This window comes from Sebastes umbrosus, chromosome 1 (genome assembly GCF_015220745.1).
Source record: "Sebastes umbrosus isolate fSebUmb1 chromosome 1, fSebUmb1.pri, whole genome shotgun sequence".
NCBI lineage: Eukaryota > Metazoa > Chordata > Actinopteri > Perciformes > Sebastidae > Sebastes > Sebastes umbrosus.
This window is the reverse complement of record NC_051269.1, coordinates 9,146,819-9,170,423: the sequence shown is the minus strand read 5'-3', so window position 1 is coordinate 9,170,423 and position 23,605 is coordinate 9,146,819. Positions and strand designations below refer to the sequence as shown.

The following is a 23,605-nucleotide window of genomic DNA, read 5'->3' as shown; positions in this document are numbered from 1 at the left end:
TATAATAGACTGAATGGTTCATATTATTGCACATATGACAGATAAAATGTCGATATTGCACAGTGGTATACATTATGTTAAATTCAGCATATACAATAATCAAATGACATTTTGCAAAGTAAATATGGAACATTAACTCAGTTCAGGAAGTACTGCATGTTGTTGCCGTTGCCTGACAGCTACAAGTGTAACCGACACAGGAAACTCTGTCATGGTTTCAGTAAAGGAACAACCCCCCCATGTGTGAAATGTATTTATTACTAAGCAGCTCATGTTAGACAGAGGTGCCAGATTTGGGTGGTGAGTACATGTGGCGTCTTAACGATTATGTGTTAGACCTGAAATCATTTATCAAATTAATGTTTTTATTTCCTGATTAACATAATTGGTGCAGTTTATGTTTTTTTAAAGGAACTGACTGAACAGTTAGTAGTATGGTAGTACTGTAATAGTAAATCAAAATCTGTATGCATCTCAATGCTGTTTGTGTTTGACAACATTATTGTTTTGAATGTTTCTCAGTAGTTAAAGGTGACAGAAATGACCAGTATGTGTTTACTGTAATATATATTTAGTTCAAATTCAGCTGATGTTATCAGGTGCTGATGAGTGGTAGATTTAAACTTGATATGCTGACATGTTGCATGACTGAATGTCTCGTGTTTTAAGAGAGAAGATAAGAAGACATGTCTGCTCAAAGTGCAAAGAAAAAAAGAATTGGTTCACGTCGACGAGTAGCAAACCAAAATGAAATATCTAAGGCTGATGAGTTCCACGTAGGGGACAGTACCTCTGTAGCTGAAAGCCACATACCAGAAGAACATACTGAATCATTAAATGTACTCGGTCATTTTGATAATTCACAATCTGAAAGCCAACATCCACCCTCACCTGAACTCTCAGGGGGCAGAAGAAAACTGGGGTCTAGTAGAAGACTTAAAGGACGGCATGTTAAGGACTCCGTGACTGAATCGTACCACGAAGCTAGAGAGGAAGTTGAGGATAAGACCAGGGAAAAGGAAACCACCGTTTCAAAACAAACGCCACTTGCAATACAGCCTGAGAGGCAGGAAGCTTTGAGTCAAGGAAGTGAGCACGATGATATGTCTGCTACACCTGAATATTCTTCTGAGATTCAGAAGACTACTACAACAAACTATCCAGAGGCTGACCTGGAAAGTTTAATTCCTAAAGGTAGAAATCTGCCAACAGACCTAGATGAAAATGAGAACGACTCTGAAGTGGTATCTGACTCTTGTAAATTAGCAGAAACCACGCAGGAAGGAAATGACATATCAATTCTTCACAGTGAAAAAGTCAAAGAAAGTGCACATCCTGTTGGCATCTCTGAGTTAACCAGCTTAAGTGCACTTTCATGTCCAACAGTAGATCAGCAACTGATTGACCAATCAAATTTCAAGGAAATGCCAGAAGAAAAACTTCCTAGTGTGTGTTCTGTAACTGAAAAAGAAGGCAAGGAAAGAGACGATGACACAGAATCGTTCAGGCACGATGGAAATTTACAGGGCAGCTATTTGGTGAGTGAGTCACACGTAGAATCAGTAGTTATGCAGTTTTCTACCACACCGGAGATAACCACAGAAAAAATCAGCCCAAAAGAAAATACTGAAGTTGAATGCAGCGTTGGGCAAGCAACAATTTTGTCACCAAAAGAGGAATTGCCTACAGATGAGGAACAAAATGAGCATTTCAATTTATCTGAGGTCAGAGGTGCTCATCATTCAGAGGATGATGTAAACAAACAGCATGAACAGGAGATTAGGCTGACAGAAAAGCACATGCCACATGATGACACAGAAAATTCAGAAATCATTTCTGGAAACCTGACGGACCAAACTGAAGTCAGTGACACATACCAATCTGAGCTGACTGAGAAAAGCACTGATGGTTCTCCTACCAATCAGGACATTTCATATCCTGAAGACAAACGGGATGAACATCTGACAGATGAAAACAACTTTGAGGCTTTAGAGCAGAAAAATGAGGATTATCATGTTTATGATACCACGGAACCACAGATCAGTGACATAGAAAGAGTAGACTCTGCACTAGGTCAGGTGTATGAGATTGAAGGCCGAGTAGAGGATGATATAAAACCCGGTGCTGAACAAACAGCTCATCAGGAGAAGGAGGGACTCTTCTCTGAAGTGGAGGAGAGTGAATCCTCTTTACTAACCGTGCAATCAGAAATAAATGCTACTTTGGACTCCCAACCTCAGCAGGACGACACCAGCTTCAACCCCATTGGGAACAGGAGAAAACTGGGGTCTAGCCGTAGAAATAGAGGAAGACGACATGTCAAGGACTCTGCTGCTGAATCAGACCACGAACACAAAGAAGATGCAGAAAGTACCAGCGGTAATGAAGCCATCGAAACAGCACAAATGTTATTGGCGACAGAGAGAACGAGTCAGGAAGAATTAAGTCAAGGAAGTGAGCATGATGTCATACCTGAGACACATGACAGCTCTTTGTATTCAGCCACTGTAACTGATTATTCATCTGAGGTTCAGAGCCCCACTACAACAAACTATCCAGAGGCTGACCTGGAAAGTTTAATTCCTGAAAGTGAAAATCTTCAAAAAGATCATGATGAAAGAGAGACTCACTTTAAAGTGGAGGTGTCTGATAAATCAGTGGGAGCCACGCTGGAAGGATCAGACAAATCTGACAGTCTTCAGGGTCAAGAAGTCAAAGATCAACATCCTTCAGAGGATGCTGTAAATAAAGAACATGAACACGAGGTTAAGCCAACAGAAAATCAAGAAATGCCTCAGATTGATAAGTCATCTGAAAGTGTGATACGTGATGCCACAGAAAATTCAGAAATCATTTCTGGAAACCTGACGGACCAAACTGAAGTCAGTGACACATACCAATCTGAACTGACTGAGAAAAGCACTGATGGTTCTCCTACCAATCAGGACATTTCATATCCTGAAGACAAACAGGATGAACATCCGACAGATGAAAACAACTTTGAGGCTTTAGAGCAGAAAAATGAGGATTATCATGTTTATGATACCAAGGAACCACAGATCAGCGACATAGAAAGAGTAGACTCTGCACTAGGTCAGGTGTATGAGATTGAAGGCCGAGTAGAGGATGATATAAAACCCAGCGCTGAACAAACAGCTCATCAGGAGAAGGAAGGACTCTTCTCCAAAGTGGAGGAGCGTGAATCCTCTTTACTAACCGTGCAATCAGAAATAAATGCTACTTTGGACTCCCAACCTCAGCAGGACGACATCAGCTTCAACCCCATTGGGAACAGAAGAAAACTGGGGTCTAGCCGTAGAAATAGAGGAAGACGACATGTCAAGGACTCTGCTGCTGAATCAGACCACGAACACAAGGAAGATGTAGAGAGTACCAGGGGTAATGAAGCCATCGAAACAGCACAAATGTTATTGGCAACAGAGAGAACGAGTCAGGAACAATTAAGTCAAGGAACTGAACATGATGTCATACCTGAGACACATGACATCTCTTTGTATTCAGCCACTATGACTGATTATTCATCTGAGGTTCAGAGCCCCACTACAACAAACTATCCAGAGGCTGACCTGGAAAGTTTAATTCCTGAAAGTGAAAATCTTCAAGAAGATCATGATGACAGAGAGACTCACTTTAAAGTGGAGGTGTCTGATAAACCAGTGGGAGCCACGCTGGAAGGATCAGACAAATCTGACAGTCTTCAGGGTCAAGAAGTCAAAGGTCAACATCATTCAGAGGATGCTGTAAATAAAGAACATGAACAGGAGGTTAAGCCAACAGAAAATCAAGAAATGCCTCAGATTGATAACTCATCTGAAAGTGTGATACGTGATGAAGTGAGTGACACATACCAATCTGAGCTGACTGAGAAAAGTACTGATGGTTCTCCTACCAATCAGGACATTTCATATCCTGAAGACAAACAGGATGAACATCCGACAGATGAAAACAACTTTGAGGCTTTAGAGCAGAAAAATGAGGATTATCATGTTTATGATACCAAGGAACCACAGATCAGCGACATAGAAAGAGTAGACACTGCACCAGGTCAGGTGTATGAGATTGAAGGCCGAGTAGAGGATGATATAAAACCCGGTGCTGAACAAACAGCTCATCAGGAGAAGGAAGGACTCTTCTCTGAGGTGGAGGAGAGTGAATCTTCTTTACAAACCATGCAATCAGAAATAAATGCTACTTTGGACTCCCGACCTCAGCAGGACGACACCAGCTTCAACCCCATTGGGAACAGGAGAAAACTGGGGTCTAGCCGTAGAAATAGAGGAAGACAACATGTCAAGGACTCTGCTGCTGAATCAGACCACGAACACAAGGAAGATGTAGAGAGTACCAGGGGTAATGAAGCCATCGAAACAGCACAAATATTGGCGACAGAGAGAACGAGTCAGGAAGAATTAAGTCAAGGAAGTGAGCATGATGTCATACCTGAGACACATGACAGCTCTTTGTATTCAGCCACTGTAACTGATTATTCATCTGAGGTTCAGAGCCCCACTACAACAAACTATCCAGAGGCTGACCTGGAAAGTTTAATTCCTGAAAGTGAAAATCTTCAAGAAGATCATGATGAAAGAGAGACTCACTTTAAAGTGGAGGTGTCTGATAAATCAGTGGGAGCCACGCTGGAAGGAGCGGACAAATCTGACAGTCTTCAGGGTCAAGAAGTCAAAGGTGAACATCATTCAGAGGATGCTGTAAATAAAGAACATGAACACAAGGTTAAGCCAACAGAAAATCAAGAAATGCCTCAGATTCATAACTCATCTGAAAATGTGATGCATGATGCCACAGAAAATTCAGAAATCATTTCTGGAAACCTGACGGACCAAACTGAAGTCAGTGACACATACCAATCTGAGCTGGCTGAGAAAAGTACTGATGGTTCTCCTACCAATCAGGACATTTCATATCCTGATGACAAACAGGATGAACATCCTACAAAAGAAGTATTGTATGAGATTGAAGGCCGAGTAGAGGATGATATAAAACCCAGTGCTGAACAAACAGCTCATCCGGAGAAGGAAGGACTCTTCTCTGAAGTGGAGGAGAGTGGATCCTCTTTACTAACCGTGCAATCAGAAATAAATGCTCCTTTGGACTCCCAACCTCAGCAGGACGACACCAGCTTCAACCCCATTGGGAACAGGAGAAAACTGGGGTCTAGCCGTAGACATAGAGGAAGACGACATGTCAAGGACTCTGCTGCTGAATCAGACCACGAACCTACAGAGGATGTTGTTGGAAATACCAGAGATAATGAACCCCTTGAAATAACAGAAATGTCATTAACAATAGAGACAGCAGTGCAGGAAAAATCAATGGAAACCATGTTGGAAGGAATGGACACATTTGACACTCCTCAGACTGAAGATGTTAGTGATCAAGTTAAAGAAAATGCATATGTTGGTACAGTTGTTGGCATTGACTTACATTCAAGTACAACAGTTGATCAACAGATGATCGACCAATCAAATTTCAGGGATATACCAGATGAAGAACTTCTCAATGTGAGTTCTGTAACAGAAAAAGAAAACAAGGAAAGAGACGAGGACACAGAACTGTTCAGGCAGGTTGGACATTTACAGACCAACTATTTGGTGAGTGAGGATATAGAGTCTTCTATCACACCAGAGATAACCACAGAACAACACAGCAGCAGAGAGCATACACAGCCTGAATACAGTGTTGAACAGGCAATATTTTCATCACCAGAAGAGGAGTTGCCAACAAATGAGGAACAAAATGAGATTTTCAACCTACCTGAACAGGAGGTTAAGCCAACAGAAAATCAAGAAATGCCTCAGATTGATAACTCATCTGAAAGTGTGATGCATGATGCCACAGAAAATTCTGAATTAATTTCTGGAAACCTGACGGACCAAACTGAAGTCAGTGACACATGCCAATCTGAGCTGACTGAGAAAAATACTGATGGTTCTCCTACCAATCAGGACATTTCATGTCCTGAAGACAAACAGGATGAACATCCTACAAAAGAAGTAGTGTATGAGATTGAAGGCCGAGTAGAGGATGATATAAAACCCAGTGCTGAACAAACAGCTCATCAGGAGAAGGAGGGACTCTTCTCTGAAGTGGAGGAGAGTGAATCCTCTTTACTAACCGTGCAATCAGAAATAAATGCTTCTTTGGACTCCCAACCTCAGCAGGATGACACCAGCTTCAACCCCATTGGGAACAGGAGAAAACTGGGGTCTAGCCGTAGAAATAGAGGAAGACAACATGTCAAGGACTCTGCTGCTGAATCAGACCACGAACACAAAGAAGATGTAGAAAGTACCAGGGGTAATGAAGCCATCGAAACAGCACAAATATTATTGGCGACAGAGAGAATGAGTCAGGAAGAATTAAGTCAAGGAAGTGAGCATGATGTCATACCTGAGACACATGACAGCTCTTTGTATTCAGCCACTATGACTGATTATTCATCTGAGGTTCAGAGCCCCACTACAACAAACTATCCAGAGGCTGACCTGGAAAGTTTAATTCCTAAAAGTGAAAATCTTCAAGAAGATCATGATGACAGAGAGACTCACTTTAAAGTGGAGGTGTCTGATAAATCAGTGGGAGCCACGCTGGAAGGATCGGACAAATCTGACAGTCTTCAGAGTCAAGAAGTCAAAGGTCAACATCATTCAGAGGATGCTGTAAATAAAGAGCATGAACAGGAGGTTAAGCCAACAGAAAATCAAGAAATGCCTCAGATTGATAAATCCCAACCTCAGCAGGACGACACCAGCTTCAACCCCATTGGGAACAGGAGAAAACTGGGGTCTAGCCGTAGACATAGAGGAAGACGACATGTCATGGACTCTGCTGCTGAATCAGACCACGAACCTACAGAGGACGTTGTTGGAAATACCAGAGATAATGAACCCCTTGAAATAACAGAAATGTCATTAACAATGGAGACAGCAGTGCAGGAAAAATCAATGGAAACCATGTTGGAAGGAATGGACACATTTGACACTCCTCAGACTGAAGATGTTAGTGATCAAGTTAAACATGTTGGCACACAGGAAAGGGACGAGGACACAGAATCAGTCAGACGGGATGAAAATTTGCAGACTAACTATTTGGTGAGTGAGACACAAGCAAAATCAGAAGATATAGAATCCTCTATCTCACCGGAGGTAAGCTCAGAAAATAGCAGCCCTGGAGAACATACTGAAATTGAATGCAGTGTTGAGCAAGCAGCATTTTCATCATCAAAAGAGGAGTTGTCCACAAATGAGGAACGAACAGAGCATGTAAGCTTAGGAGCTCGGCCTTCAGAGGATGCTGTAAATAAAGTGCATGAAGAGGCGATCAAGCCAATACAAATGCAAGAAATGCCTCAAATTGATAACTCCTCAATTAAAGACAGTGAATTAACTTTACAAACGATGCAATCAGAACATTTTGACCCCCAACATCTGGACAATTCTCAGAGTATCAAAGAGCAAACTCACACAGGTTTCAGCCCCAAAGGGCACAGAAGGAAATTGGGGTCAAGCCGAAGACAAAAAGGACGACTGCATGTCGAGGACACAACAAAAATGTCATTACCGATGGAGACAATGAGGCAGGAAGAATTAAAAGAACAAACCGACCTAGACTTTAAATTCGCTGGGGAAATTAGATCAACTGTAAATAACGAAGGAAACACAGAAAAGATGTTGGAGGAAGATACAATTGTGGCAACAGACATGACTTCAAGCTCAGGCAAGGATGACTTTGTCAAATCTAATGAGGAAGTCAATGAGGAAGAATGTAAACTTATAAAAGAGACTGAGAATTTAAGTCAGCTTAGATGTGACACAGTTAAAATGGACTTGATCCAATCACTAGACGTCTCAGCCACCGCTGTTAATATGCAACAAACAAATGATACACCGGAAAATGTGGGAGATGTCACGAAACAAGACTATGAAACAGAAGCAGAGAGTTCAATGCATGTACAAGTTTATGGATTGGATGAAGATGGAGAACAATTTGAAGATACTACAAAGAAAGACCACGAAGCCCATGAAATGAATGTTTCACCGGAGATCACACATGCTGAACGGTTTTCTGCTCCACACGACAAAACTGACACTTTGGCTCCATTTGACGTCGGTCTGGAGGAAAACATCCAAGCAGAGCCGGCTGTAGCTGTGTCTGAGGAAAGTGGAATTTCTAGCCAACAAGGGATACAAGAACAAGCTAATTTGGACGACGGTGAAAATTTGCAAGGAGGATCCAAACAGAAGAGGAGAAAGTTGGGCTCTACCCGCCGAACTCAACTCAACAGGAAACCAGAGGAAAAGACAGTAGAAACAAAAGACTTAAACGCAGACGCTGACATGAGAAGTCTTGACAAGATGGAAGTAGTGGAGGAGTTAACAATGACTGTAACTGCAGAGGGATCACAGAATGAAAATGCAAAACCATCACAGAGTCCTGAAGATAAAGAACAACAGGAAACCATTTCAAAGGCTTTCTTTCCTGAGCAATCTGCCTCCCACAATGAAGAGGTTGTTAATCCTGTTAAGTTTGTTCACATAGCTGATGTAAGGGACAATGAGAGAAATGTGGAGCCATCACAGATAGATGATTTTACAGCCACTGAGATGCATATCTCAGACTTACTGTCTGCAAATACTGAAGACTCTACAGGCACCGGTATCACAGACAGGGGCTTTGTGTCTTCATGGGGGACAACACAGAGTACGCGGGGTGATGAGGAAAGGCCAGAGAGTGTAAACATAACACAGGACCAATCTTTGAAATCAGCGGAAGTGCCTGTTGTTGCAGATTTCGAAATAGTGAAAGCTGCAGTGAGAGGAGGAGCTGCAGAAGAGCATACGAATGCACAGGCTAGTAAACAAGAGCCGGACGATGCTGATGAAGGAGCTCACAATAAACATCTCGAGATGAAGAACGCGAGTCCAAATTTAGATTCGACCAACAGGAAAAGAAAGATGGGCTCCTCCCGCAGGAATCTCGTATCACGAACCAAACGGGAAGACTTAAATCAAAAGCAGGAGGTGGATGATGAGGCAACGGAGACTGAAACTAATGTTGGAGATGTAAAGACAGTAAGTTTCTCAGGCAACGTGGAAGATGAGCCACAACTTCACACAGAACACAAAGACTCTGAGCAAAGGGAAGAATCTGAAACAGTGGCGTACAGCCACACTGATGAGGAAAATCCTGTTTCTCATGGTCAACTAGTAGAAACAGAGCATCAACTAACTCCCAGTTATCTCCCCTCAACACCATCCACTTCTCCCAAACACGATTCAATGTCAGAATCATCACCTGGTGGGAGAAGAAGAAAAATGGGATCTCACCGGAAGTCACATGGACACCAAAACAATGAAAACCAAACTGCAGGAGGGGACAGAAAAACAGATAATGAGAGAGACGTCAGAAGTATCACAGATGAAAGTGCCATCAAGACGACTGAAGAGCCGAATGAAAGACCTCTGGGCCTGGACAAAATATCAGAGGTAAGCAGCAAAGAGTCATTTATCTTTTTTACACTCAAAGAATTTCTGGTAGGAATCTTCTATCATGATTGTTTCATGTTGTACTTAAACTGATGAACAGATCGTTTGCACTGCATTTCAATTAGCCTATTAGTTATGACCAATTCTTAGCGAACTTTCTAAACATTGTGCAGCTTTATCATATTTATAATTTTGAGCCTTTATTCTGAAGTGAATGATTATTACTGTTCTGTCGCACAGTAAGTAAATGTTGTGCTGTACTTCCAGTTTGCACAAATCCTATTACACGCTGGTCGAGTTTGTTACAAGAAGAAAAAAATGACGCAATGAACCAAAATGAGGAACATGCGGTTCACACTACGAGTTTCTCATACTGAAAAGGAGAACATAAACATGTATCTTGCTTCTTGATCTTATATGGTTTTTATTTCTGTAAAAAACATTCAGCTGTTTTTTTTCACTTCAACGACACACAAAGCCTATCACAAATGTTTTAGTAATGCACATTTACTGATTAAAAGCTGCAGTAGGCAGTATATATTTTTGGCATCATTGAGCAAAAAGTCCATAATAACCTTTCAGCATATTGTAATTCAAGTGTTCTGAGAGAAAACTAGACTCCTGCACCTCCTCATGGCTCTGTTTTCAGACTTTAGAATATCTAGCCCATGACGGGAGACTTAGGCCAATCACAGGTCATTTCAGAGAGAGAGCGTTCCTATTGGCTGTGCTCCGGCTGGTGGGCGGTGCTTAGTATTTCCTCATCTGGTCTCAACATGGCTGCCCGGTCACAAACTTTCTCATTTTACAGCTAAACTGTACACTACAAGATGTTTCTGAAAACATTTGAGGAGAGAAATAGGCATTACAGTAACAGAATATTGATTCATATTTGATCAGCGCTGCCTAGTTTGACTGTTTGATCGGAGTTATGGAGTGATTGACAGCTGCTCAGAGACGACAGACTTCACCTCGGCTCTGATTGGTTGTTTTCCTCCGGTCTGTGAAATATAGCAGATGACATTGGGAGCACCGGAGGACACAGAGGCACATCATTTCTTTCAGATTATCTGTCTCATACACTACTGTCAGGAAATAGCGACCGTTTTATAAAAATAACTTTTTTTAATCATATTTGCTCCATTTCAACCCACTGCTGCTTTAATAAAAATAGCTTTTTTTCATGTGCAGGTATTTATATAGAAGCCTTGTTACATTTCCTTTCTATAAAATGTCATATTTTAGTGGTTGTAACATTACATCATTGTACAAACAGCACAAATTGCTGAAAATCTGATAATATCCTCATATGAAACGTCACAAAACAAACGCCTCACTTCCCGTGTGCCAGAGGATTACTCCTGGGAAATCTGCCAAATGCAAAGTTTGGATGTTTAATTGGCGACTGTCCAGAGCTTAATATAAAACAAATGAAAAGTCAATCATCAAATCAAAATGTCACAGATTGAAGATGAAATCTGCAAATCAAAGTAGAATCACCTCTACTGTCACCTCACTGAGAGACTGAGATCTTTTTGTCCGTGCAGGTTGATCAAAGTGACAAGAAACCATCATCCAACATCAGCACCGCAAAGAGGTACGTAAGATATAAACACCGCCTCCTCCGATTAGCTTAGCACAATAACGTGTTTATCTACCTGGTTGGGTTACTATCAGAGAGGATGCTTCATTCATATCAACATGGACCAACCGTCAGTAACATGATGAATCTATGGCAGCATAATTAATTTGATCAGTTTTTGTTTTGTTATCTGATTCTGATTAGCAGACTATAGTGAGTCCACTGCTGGTCTGAGTAAAGAGACAGGAGTGATATGGTGTGGAGGCCACACAGTTATTCTGATGCTCAATGTGACCAGCTTAAAAGATGAGATGCAAGCACAACCATTACAAATATAGAATATATTTGTCCCCCTATCAGTTATAGAGTAATAGAGGACAGACTATGGGGTAGTTAGTTTGCAGTGAGATAACTGTAGGTTGGTTCTTATTGCTGTGTGTTCAGTTGTAAAGTGAGATGTGTGTTTAGAGGCTTGTAAATTATTAAAGTGGGTTTTTCCTGTTGGGAGGTGTGTTTTGTGTTTGCTATAATGTCTTTTATGACATGTCTAATTTGAATCCCAGACCGTTTTCTCTTTTGAGAGACAATCAAAGCAACCTTGACCACAACCTTGTAATATGTATTTTTTGTAAATATGCTCGCTATATATCAGGTTAACACATAACAGGGTCAACGGTACAATGATATGTAGAGGATGAGAGAACAGGTCAGCTCAGCAATCAAAGTTCTGGTCGCATAAGATAAGATGAAATGACAATAATAGATAGAATAACATTAATAAGATAGAAAGACAATGATAAGATAAAATGACAATAAATTGTTAGATTAAAAAGTGATGAAATAAATAAAATAAAATATAGTACTATATACATGAAAATGAGGATTGTGTGTAAAAGTAAGTGGCAGTATCTCCAACAGTTTTGCGTTCCTTTTATGTAGTTTTTTGTTTTTATCTCAACATCAAATATGAAGATGTGGTTTGGTGGGGATGCTGATGTCTGACAACTAAAAACTCGCCTGAATGTGACTAATATTTAGTGTTGTGTTTTGTTTGATCTATGATCGGTTGTCTGTTCCACAGTGAGAAGACTCCTGAACCAGGGACTCCAGTTCAACGCCCTTATGCTGAAATCGTCCTCGGTCAAGAGAGTCAACACAAGTTTTCTCTGGGTAAACTGAACATTAATACTTAACACGTGGCAGTCAGATAACGAGAGAGGGGAGTTTGATAGGTAGAAATAGAAATAGAATGTGTTGTTTTCAGCAGGTGACTCCAGAGGAGCAGATCTCAGAGCAAACGCTTTCAATGTGATGATGGTCGGAGACAGCAGTGTGGGCAAATCCTCCTTCATGAAAAGAGCTCAAAGTGGGAAGTTTTCTTTAGAAATACCCGCCTCTATTGGTAAGATCCTGATCTTTATACACTCATATTCCCATTGATGTGTACAGAATAATGTTACATAATTACATTTTGTAGGACTTGATTCCTGCATGTGGACTGTGTTGGTGGATGGAAAACCTGTGGTGCTACAGCTGTGGGATACAGCGGGTCAAGAAAGGTACGTTTTCTTTTCATTTTCCGATAATTTATCGGCTATAATTTAATTATCAGAATAATACATAATAATATAAATTTCCCATTATTGGACGATAATTTATCGGGCCTGATATACAGTATATATTGTGCACTATGATGGTCTTTATATGATGGTCTGAATGTTGTGAAAGTGGTGGTGGATAGATGCACTCTGGTGGCCCAGGACAGGTTGTCTCAATCTGAAAGCGGCGTCCTGGGTTCTCAGCGGCGCGTACACCTTGGCGGTCAGCTCAGACTTCTGATGACCACATGTGAGAATGCATAATAAAGTAACATCCTCCGTGCACTTGCTATTGTAGCACACAATCACAGATACTGTAATTATGACTCACCACGGGCAGCAGCCTTACTGAACATGTGCCAGAAAATGTGCTCAAAACATTTGAGCGGTCTACCTCAGGCCAGGTTGGAACTTGTTTCAGAACCGGTTTGCCACACCTCAGCAATGTTTCGCTTGCTGGAATTAACACAACAGATGTTAACTGTTGAAGTATGCAGAGGTTCCATTGAGGTTCAATGTCCCTATAGAGTTCACAGAGAGTCACCTTAAACTTGAAGATTTCCATTGATATAAATGTCTGTTAAGTCACTATCTATCAATGCAATGTTATATATTTGCAGCATTAGTAACTGGGTGTCTGTGGCAACGTTCCCGAGAAAAAAATGCTATGCACACAACTCTGAAAGCTTTAATTAGGGATGCACTGATACGGATACCAGATCGGATGTCGGGCCGATACTGACCCAAATAGCTGGATCGGATATCTGTGACAATCTATTCAATTCAATTTTATGTTTATAAACTATATACATTATTTACTGGAATTTTAATTCCTGTTTCAGTTTTGACCAATTTGTTGCTGCATTAAAAAGGTTTACTCTTTAATTGTAATTCCTGTTAATTTTGAAGATTGTTTTTTGCCAAGTTGTTGGTGCATGATTTATTATTTTAATAATACATAACAATTAACTAAATTTATGTTATGTTATCTGTGTATTTATTTGTTATATTTTGCTTTACAAAGTTGGGAAAGTGATGTTTAAGTCAAACCTGATGTTTTCTTACACATAAAAGAATGATCCCAATCACTTCCACACAGTGAGGCATACAGCTTATTAATGAAACACTGGTATCAGATCGGTACTCAGTATCGGCCCATACCCAAAGCCCAGGTATCGCTATCGGTATCGAGACTAAAAAAGTCAGATCGATGCATCCCCAACTTGAAGCGTAGTGTTTTCAACAACAATACTCCAGACTGCTATCAACCAGGACTGAAAAAGGATTGCCATCAGTCAGTACCGAGATGTACGCACCAAATCATCATTCCTCATGTAAAACCACTATAAAATATAATAACATGTTATTAAAGTGTTGCATTGTGGAGGCAATTTGTGCAATCGCTGTGTCTCTCCAGGGAAGATGTCTACAATGCTTTCCATGACAAAAAGCTTGAGTGAAGTCTCTGTAAACTCAACTAACCAGTATATAGTATATAGTATACACACACCTCAACACCTTTAGGCTGTTTAATCAGGGCCTGCTGTTAAGTGGCCTCTCCTGATTTAAAAATAACCCTTTAACACAGTTGGCCTCTCTGGTTTCATTCTTTGTCATCCTTCAAAGGTTTCACAGCATCACAAGACAGATTTTCCACAAAGCCCACGCATTCCTCTTGATGTATGACATCACTTCCTCTCAGAGTTTTTCTGCAGTGAGCTACTGGGCGAACTGTATTCAGGTATGTTATCGTCACACTTACTGGCTGTGTTTATATTGTTACAGATGTTGAAACTACAGGTTTTTATTCAGGGCCAGACATAAAAGTAAAGTTGCAACAGTGCTCTCCTGCCTTATACATTTTCCAATAGCCATGCCAATGTAATGCTTTTTTTATATTTCACATTCGGGAATATAAAAGTGTTTTTCACACATCAGAATTCAATGCCTTAACACAAAACAGTCATACATAAACTTTTCTTAAACAAAATGACTTAAAACTACTCTACCGTCTTCATACGGATCACAGCCAGCAATGCAGATTAACGTCAGCTTTAAAAAAAACTTTAAATATTAAACCCATTCCCACTCTTCCAACAATTCCTACTACTTCACCTTCTTCTCACACATTTAAGCCAGCAATTCAGTGTAGCGTCAGCTTTTCAGCATCCAGCATTCACACCACAGTTTCCTCAGAAAATGCTTCTTCTAGTTAAAGTTAGAGATCAAAGAAAAAGTAAACAAATCTAAAAATCTAACCAGGTGTTCATTGCTACTGCTAGAGACACATGAAGGCATTTAAGTTTGATACCCAGCGTTTCATTAAAGCTGCAGTGGGTAGAAATGGAGCAAATATGATTTTAGAAAGTTATTTTTATAAAACGGTCACAAAACCCTGACAGTAGTGCATGTGACAGGTAATCTGAAAAAGATCATGTGCCTCTGTGTCCTCCGGTGCTCCTAATGGCATCTGCAAGATTTCACAGACCAGAGGAGCTGACCTGTAGCCTGCCGTCTATGAGAGCCATGAGTCAATCACTCGCGAACTCCGATTAAACGGTCAAACTAGTCAGCGCTGATCAAATATGAATCAATATTCTGTTACTGTAATGCCTATTTCTCTCCTCAAATGTTTTCAGAAACATCTAGTAGTGCACGGTTTAGCTGTAAAATGAGAAAGTTTGTGACCCAGCAGCCATGTTGAGATCTGTTGAGGAAATACCAAGCACCACCCACCAGCTGGAGCACAGCCAATAGGAACGCTCTCTCTCTGAAATGACCTGTGCTTGGTCAAAGTCTACGGTCACAGGCTAGATATTTTAAAGCCTGAAAACAGAGCCATGAGGAGGTGCAGAAGTCTAGTTTTCTCTCAGAACACTTGAATTACAATATGCTGAAAGGTTTTTATGGAATTTTTGCACAATGATACCAAAAACTTGTTGCCTACTGAAGCTTTAAATGGTTATGCTCTTACCTATTTATTCAAAATCTTCTAATGTGAATATAATCTAAATTTTAAATAAATGACGAACATATGCTGAATTCTATATTTAATACAGCAGTACATATTTACAGTAGCTACAAGCAATATCTATATCAGTGACATCTGTTATAAAAATGTAAAATATGCATCAACAAGACTTTGCATTGTAATATTGATATTTGTAATGGATATCATTTTCAGTGTTATTTATTTGAGAGCAAACATTTTTTTTTTTAGGATTTAGAGCACATGGGTCCTAATTGTGTCTGAAACATGTAAACCTGTCCACAAAGTCAGATTGGTCTGTAGAGAGAGGAAACAATAATGAAACTAATCTGTGTTCTGCAGGAAGGGGCATCAGAGAACGTGACCATTTTACTTGCTGGCAATAAGTGTGATCATGCAGAGCGGCAGGTTAACACTGAGAAGGCGGAAGCTCTCGCTAAGGTATTGATCCGTGGTGTTGCTTCCTCGCACACTTACAGTATAGCTCAGAATATAACTAGATGGTTCTGATTATCAAACACACTAAAGGCAGCGTTTTTTTTACCTCCACAGGAATACAACTTTGAATTCATGGAGTGTAGCGCGGCCACGGGAGAAAACGTGGTTCACTGTTTGGAAACTGTGGCCAGGTAACACATCTCACTGACACTTCCTTTGTTTTGTGCAATCCATCACACCTGTATGAGTTCTTTTAAAGCATGTCCTTTAATATTGTTTGTGCTGTAATGTTGCATGCTGTCCATGATGCAACTGATTGTGTTGTTGTTATTGGGTTGTTGCCAGGATGTTGAGTCAGAAGATTGACACAAGAGAGGAGGACTTGGTGTTACACAAAGAGCCCCAACAGAGAAAATCCGGATGTTGCTGAACAAGATGTTTGAAAACTCAGTGAAGTGGAGAAGTCCTTCACATAGTGAACATACCGTACTGGCTGGACTGGCTTTTCAGAGAGCTTTCATGTACATCACAATTAAAACTGGTACTCAAACCATCTTTAGTTACTTAATCAATTATATTGCAAATTGTAATAACTTATGCAAATGTATACAAGTTCCTTTTCACAATGACCTCTAGCTGTTTTGTTATTTCTACCAAGCCTTAAAAGTGCATTATTGATTTAGAGCAGTGTTTCTCAAATGGGGTACTAGTGACATTAGTTAAGATTCATTAACTAATCTCACTGAGAAACTAAACTGTTAGTATTTTCTGTTCAGAAAAGTTTCTCAGGTTTCTTATAGTTGAAAAAATAAGTTTCCACACAGAGAATCCTCTATATTGTACAGCTATTGAGTATTTGTTTTATCATGTCTATTCTTAATGCTACTTTCATGACACAAATATATATTAAATGTGTATGTAGTATGTATGGAGCTTTACATTTTGCTGTTGCTGAAGGCAAATTATCACTTGGAAGTTACAAAACATGGACCCACAATGATATTATCAAGGATCTACCAGAATGAGGAGTATTTTATATAATTAACATTGCTCTTTGTAGAATATTTCAGTGTTTACAAGTAACTTGTGCAATAAGAGCATATTTGTTGTAGCTGTTATTCAATAATCACAGTAAGTTTATTATGATTTGGCATGTTTACCATCTGTTCTAAATGAATGGCATCAGTGCAGTTGTCACACAGCTGCCAGATTGGCCAGATAATCATAAATACATTTCAACTCCTCTATAATTAAAGACAGTGGTGGTATAACAATGAACAGGCTTTAAATATACATGTAAAATTGTTTTTATTATGTTTGTGTATTTCCCTGTAACTTGTGTGCCTGAATACCTTTAATCAAATTGTTCTAATGTCATGCATCATGCTTAATAAATCTCTAGAGTGACAACTGCATGCTCACGTAGTTCATTTGCGTCCTCGTGAAAGTTGTGTGTTTACCAGACTGACAAAGACAACAGTGTTCCCGTGGGAACAAAACAAGCCCTTCAATGGTATGAAGAGCATGACAACAATGGCGCCACTGCAATAACCTCATAACATCCCAGAAGAGCTTTTATGGGAAACAGAAAGGCTGGGAAACATCATCAGAGGACACAAATGATCACACTAAATCCAATTATCAATGATTGGCTCTGACTTCACATGATTTACCCACCAGGACAATCAATCTGGTTGCTGTCAGTTATTCAGATAATTCAGTTTTTAGACTGGAACTTGTAAACACTGTCTCTATGTTAAACATCAGAAAACAAGATAAACGCTTTATGTTTTTACAGGGCTGTAATTTCAGAATACTTTCAAATTAATTTCATATATATATATATATATATATATATATATATATATGTATATATGTATATATGTATATAAGAACATATATGAAGAATAATTTTTCCAATTAATAATGAATATTTACTGTTTACAAGGAACTTCCTATTTTCCCCATAATTAGTATCAACCACCTAAAAATTATTGGGGACAGTTACAGGGAAATTACAGACATGTAAGATACATTGTTACCAAAAACCTTTTAAAGGGACTGTTTGTAAGAATCAGAAATTGCTTGTTAACAGCGACATATGTGGCTGTTAAGTCAACGAAAGTCAGCGTCCTGTTGCGTCTGGTTTTTCACATCTCTTTTCCAACTGAAGTTCAGACTCAGAGAGTCATTGTAGAGATTGTATTGTTCTGTGACTTGCATTACCTGCTGCTCAAAGTTATTTAATTCTACCTGCTGCGGCTTCGCGGCTGGTTTCATTTTGTTGACTGTCAACACTCTTCTGGTGGTTGTGACGCTGGCTCCTTGATCTGTGTGGGGCTTCTTCTTTTTTTGTTTTTAGAGGAGTGGTATTGTCTGATGGCCTGTGTAACATCAGAAGCGGTCCAGTGGTGATGAGTCAGGGCGTCCTGCAGGGTGAAAGGGCCGTCTCTGGTCCGTCTAACACCTTTACAGGCAGCTGTGCTGCGCAGCTCCAGTCCTATCTCGTGCACAACTTTGCGCAAATATTTCTGAGTTTCGTTTAGACACTGGACCTCTGTAAGATCAGAGACAAAAAATATCAGTGAGTATCCCTTGATAATTTGCATATTTAAAATTGTGAAATGAAGATTATTTACCTAAAGTGAAGTTGGGGGGCTGGAAGTGAACGCAACGCAAGCCTGTCAGAATAGGCTCCGATTTCCCCTCAGGACCCAGTAAACCTTGCACAGCCATCTCGTAGGCTTCCTGTGAGCTCATGTCCATGTTGGAATACCTGTATAGAAAAAACAACATTCATCTACCTGCATATACAAATAATCATTTACCACTTTACTGAGGCTCTGCCCAAAGCACTGTGGACTGATCATATGTGCATGGATCTCATTCAAAAGTCAGTTTACTAAAGAGGAATTTAACACAAACAGTATAATATCAATATTCTATTTATAGAACTGTAATGGATATTAAGTGTAGTTACATTAACAAGGCCTTTTGATTGGCTCCCTGCAGCATCGCCAAGACTCTGTCCAGCTTATCCTGTGTGATGTGACCTGTTGAACACAACAATATTGTAGAGTGAGATACAGTCAAAGGCACAATTACTGATGCAGTGAGCTTAAAGGGACAGTGTGTAGGATTTGGCAGCATCTAGTGGTTGCAGACTGCAACCAACTGAGTACCCCTCCACTCACTCCTCCCTTTCCAAAACTGAGCCACAGAGTGCACTCGGCGACTCACGTTACCACAGTTTCACAAGCGTGTCGGAGAACTACGGTGGCCTTCAGGGAACGTAAAAACATGAAAGGCTCTCTCTAGAGTCAGTGTTTGGTTCGTCCGTTCTGGGCTACTGTAGAAACATGGCGGAGCAACATGGTGGACTCTGTGAAGAGGACCCGCTCTCTATGTAGATATGAAGGGCTCATTCTAAGCTAATGAAAACACAACAATTCTTAGTTTAAGGTGATTATACGTTAATGAAAACATAGTCATGAATATTATATAGTCCATTTCTACTGATAGATCCCCAAAAATGTTACACACTGTTCCTTTAAATAAGATATTAATTCTCAGCTGTAATGATCTAAAACTGTGTTATTTAGTGAATAAACTGATGAAAACATACAGGAAAAAATCAAGATATCCTACCGTAGGTGGATCTTTCCACAACTCTGCCTGTGTGAGAGAAATCATCTGTCGCAGTCCCAAATTCACCCTCCAGAGTGTAATCCTGAAACATACCAAACAGCATTAAACCTGTGTATCTTCACTGCGGCTGATGTAAAACCAGCAGAAATGATAAATTACCCTTGTGATTCGTGTTCTGTAGAGATCATTCAAGGTCTTGTTTCCATTCCCAACAGCAAGAACTAAAGTTAGAAAAAGGTGTGAGTATTCTGAGAGACTTCATACTTAATGTAGGAATGAGTTTTCTCATGCGATCGGCTCTAAAATCGTACCCAGAACACCAGAAGAGAAAGCATCCAGGCGATGTCCTACTCCAACTTTAATACGCTGGAATTCAGGTCCAGTCACTAAAACACACAGAATAAACACATTTTATTCACTCATATACAGTCAGTGTGCACAGACATATTTAATATCATTGAGTCATTCCAGCTAATATCTACCTGCACTTCTGAAATCACTAATGAGCCATCAGGCCAGACTTCATCTACCTTCTATTTTAACATGAATAGAAAAATCAAATAGATATTTTTCAGAGGAGCCATTTTAACTTGTCAAACATAGGTAAAAATTAACATTACAGTAACAAAAATTCAAAAAATTAAAATGAAGTGTTACCCAATGTTGGTATCACGTGGTATCTCTGTGCCATCAACAATCAAGTTACCAGTTAGTATAGTTTAGTGAGTTTGACAGTAAGCGCCTGGCAACAACTTGTTGTGGAGTAAACGTAATGGAACAGGGGTGGGAGAAGGTGACATCTAGAGGCTGAATGTGATCAATAGCACCTTTAACCAAGTCATGATTTTCACTAACATCAAATTGAAACCACATTACTTGAGTAAGTAAACTATACATGGTATGAGTTGTACATATAAACATAGCCAGTAATTTGGGGTTGTACTGTAGCAACAAATATAAATGATTTGAGTCTGTCCTTAGAGCGGACAGCATCACATGATAAGACTTGTGTGGTGATGATGTGTATAATAAGCTGTTGACCCAGGAGATGAAGCTATATGCAGTAAAGTGGACACACATACCCAAAGGATGCTTGGACAGTACTGGCACAGAGGATACAGACAGTGTGAGTCCCTTGGGTGCTTCAGTCTCACTGACTGGGTGCGCCAAGAAGCGGACCTCCTGAGGAAGTGGCATGGACGGTGTAGCATTTAAACCTGTGAGGGGACACATACAGGGGTCAAAGGTTAAAGACGATGCTGAGTGACTTGTTGTTACCTGTTGCTCAGCACAGTAGCTGTCCATGCCTCACTGCCACAAGCTGGGTCTGAAATTAACCTTTTTCCTCACCTACCACTGTGGCAGGTCACTGAACATTTCTACCGGCCACTCATTTTTTTTGTCTGCCACTTCTGAAATCTAGCTAGAACGCTTTGAAATTGTAAACAGTGAGTCAGTGGTACCAGACTGTAGAATTATGGAATATATCATGTAACCTTAATCCATGACTATATTTGGTAACACTTCATTTTACAGGTCCACAAATTTCATGGTAATTAGCTGATAATTAGCAAGTAACCTATTTGAAATTTCTTTGGAAGTACTGCCAAATTACCCCAAATATTTACCTCAAACTTTATCAAAAATTACTTTATTATAAACATTATTTAATAATTCAATACTAAAATAGCATATAATGGTTAAAATAGGGGCCTGAGGCTTGAGAAGAGGCTGCTCTTTATTGGAGGTGGAAAACCAAAACTAATAGAAGACACTTCTGATCAGGCACAAAGCTCACCATTGTGTGACTTATTGTCTACACAAATGTAACCTGGTAGCTGATGTCATTAATGTCATGATTCAGGGAGTTAATTAAGACATTTTAAAGAAGTTATTTGCTAATTATTATCTATTTACCAGCAGACATGGAAATAGAGTAGATCAATTAAATTTGAATTCCTTTCCTGGAAATGTGTTAAATTAATTACCAGCTATTGAGAAATAGTAGAATATAATTATTAAAAAAATGTTTATAACAAAGTAATTTTCGATACATTTTGAGGTAAATATTGGGGTAATTTGGCAGTAATTCCAAAGAAATTTAAAATAGGTTGCCTTGCTAATTATCAAATAAATTACCATGAAATTTGCAGACCTGTACAATTAAGTGTTACCATATATTTAATTTAGGCTTTAGAATTGCTTTTTAAAAATAATATTTCTTAATATAAAGAAAACCTATTTGCTATGATGGCAGGTGACCTGAAATTTGTGGCAGCTGCTAATTTCATTCCCTGGTCACAAGACATAGAAATATAACGGGCCTTTCTCACAGCAGACATGTTGACTTGTTACAGTAGGAAAAGCACAGGTGTTATATTAATAACACTAACGCGGGCTCTGCTCTATTTAAGTGCTCCAGTGAGAGTGACCCTGAAATCAAAGCAGCCATCTACCCTCTTTTATTTTTGTTATTATATTATTTTTTATAATTTAAGTTATCTTTCCTATCCAATTGTGCCATGTATGTTAGAAGTATTGAGGTTAGATTGCAATGCCCTAATGTTTGTAAATGAATTATCTTCAATAAGTTTTTTTATTTTTTTAAACTTCACCTCTAATTAACTCCCCACATTGATGTTATTACAATGTATTACAAAAAGAATAATAAAGAAATAATAATAATGAAAAATAAATAAATAAATAAACTCCATTAACTCCATTATGTACACCTTTGTATTTCCTATTGTGACAAGTCAAAATGTCTTCCATAAAAAAGGCCTTCTGCGAGTGTTGATGGACCAGAGGATAAAATATTAAGGAATGTGAAATACATTTATCTGTGCAATATATCCTTGATGCAATATACACCTCAAGTGCAACTACCTTTGTTTACATTTTATTTATTATATCTATACCCTACCTATTTTACAAGTGCAATTACCTCTGTTTACATTACATCTATTTTTATATTTTATACTTCTAGTGTAACACTTCTGTTTATATTTATTTATTAAATCTACTTGACCTGTTTTATTTACTTTATAACTGTGTGTGTTTTTACCTGTTATATGTTTTATCTGCCTCGTTTAGTCTTGTCAAGTATTTGTTTTAAAGCACTAACCAGAGGTTGTATTTAATACAATGACAATAAAGCTTTCTATTCTCTTCTCTTCTCTTCTCACCTTTCAGCAGGTTGGTCTCGACTCCATCCCGGACGAGTTTCCAGTGAACACCAGGAGGTTTGTAAACACAGAACAGACCCTCTAACCTCCGGAACACACGAACAGCTGGAGTAGACATTATGTTAATGATATCAGGTCATCACGGCTTCTTGAATAAATATATGAGGTTACATCTCTTTATGCTTTCTTCACGGGTAACAGTTGTTTAGGTTGATTTTGCTCCAGTTGACTTTACTGCAGGCATGGTAACCTCTGCGCATGCGTACTCTGCTTCCTCTTCTTCTTCTTCTTCTTCTTCTTCTTCTTCTTTGTTGGTAGATCTCAAACAGCTTAAAGGTGCAGACCGCCTCCTACTGTACAAGAGTGTGTAACAGGCAACATCAAGACATTTCACCCCCTTTTTTCATTTAACTTTATTTTAAATTTGTAAACAATACAAAGAACAATTAAATCAATACATAGGTAGACAATACATATAAAGGATATAATGGGACAAATAAACACACATAAAATAAAAATAAAAAAACAATTAAAAAAACACATAAAACCCAAAAGATGCCAGGGGATAATATAAATGAATAAATAAATAATAGTAACTTAAGTACAAACATTAAAACTCACTGTTTTACTAGCTTTTT

General features: G+C 39.2%; 2 protein-coding genes across 7 annotated transcripts; one reads left to right on the top strand and one right to left on the bottom strand.

The window, feature by feature from the left end:
* The first annotated feature begins 225 nt into the window (after positions 1-225).
* rab44 (RAB44, member RAS oncogene family) lies at positions 226-17,544 on the top strand. Of its 6 annotated transcripts, none has more exons than XM_037773709.1 (11): positions 226-300; positions 670-4,086; positions 5,002-9,527; positions 11,075-11,124; positions 12,191-12,279; positions 12,374-12,511; positions 12,587-12,668; positions 14,334-14,448; positions 16,039-16,137; positions 16,249-16,325; positions 16,480-17,544. In XM_037773709.1, exons 2-11 carry the CDS (start codon positions 687-689, stop codon positions 16,562-16,564), a joined length of 8,661 nt encoding a protein of 2,886 aa, XP_037629637.1. In that variant the 5' UTR covers positions 226-300; positions 670-686; the 3' UTR covers positions 16,565-17,544. The 6 variants fall into 6 exon arrangements, with proteins under 6 accessions (XP_037629637.1, XP_037629618.1, XP_037629647.1 ...); XM_037773690.1 differs by having other exon boundaries at positions 670-4,641; positions 5,110-9,527; XM_037773719.1 differs by having other exon boundaries at positions 670-5,434; positions 7,058-9,527.
* On the bottom strand, positions 17,426-23,236 carry trub2 (TruB pseudouridine (psi) synthase family member 2). The gene is made up of 8 exons (XM_037773732.1): positions 22,968-23,236; positions 20,865-20,999; positions 20,094-20,168; positions 19,942-20,003; positions 19,783-19,864; positions 19,115-19,187; positions 18,774-18,910; positions 17,426-18,691 (listed from the first exon to the last, which is right to left on the bottom strand). Exons 1-8 carry the CDS (start codon positions 23,083-23,085, stop codon positions 18,426-18,428), a joined length of 948 nt encoding a protein of 315 aa, XP_037629660.1. The 5' UTR covers positions 23,086-23,236; the 3' UTR covers positions 17,426-18,425.
* Between the last annotated feature and the right edge of the window lie 369 nt (positions 23,237-23,605).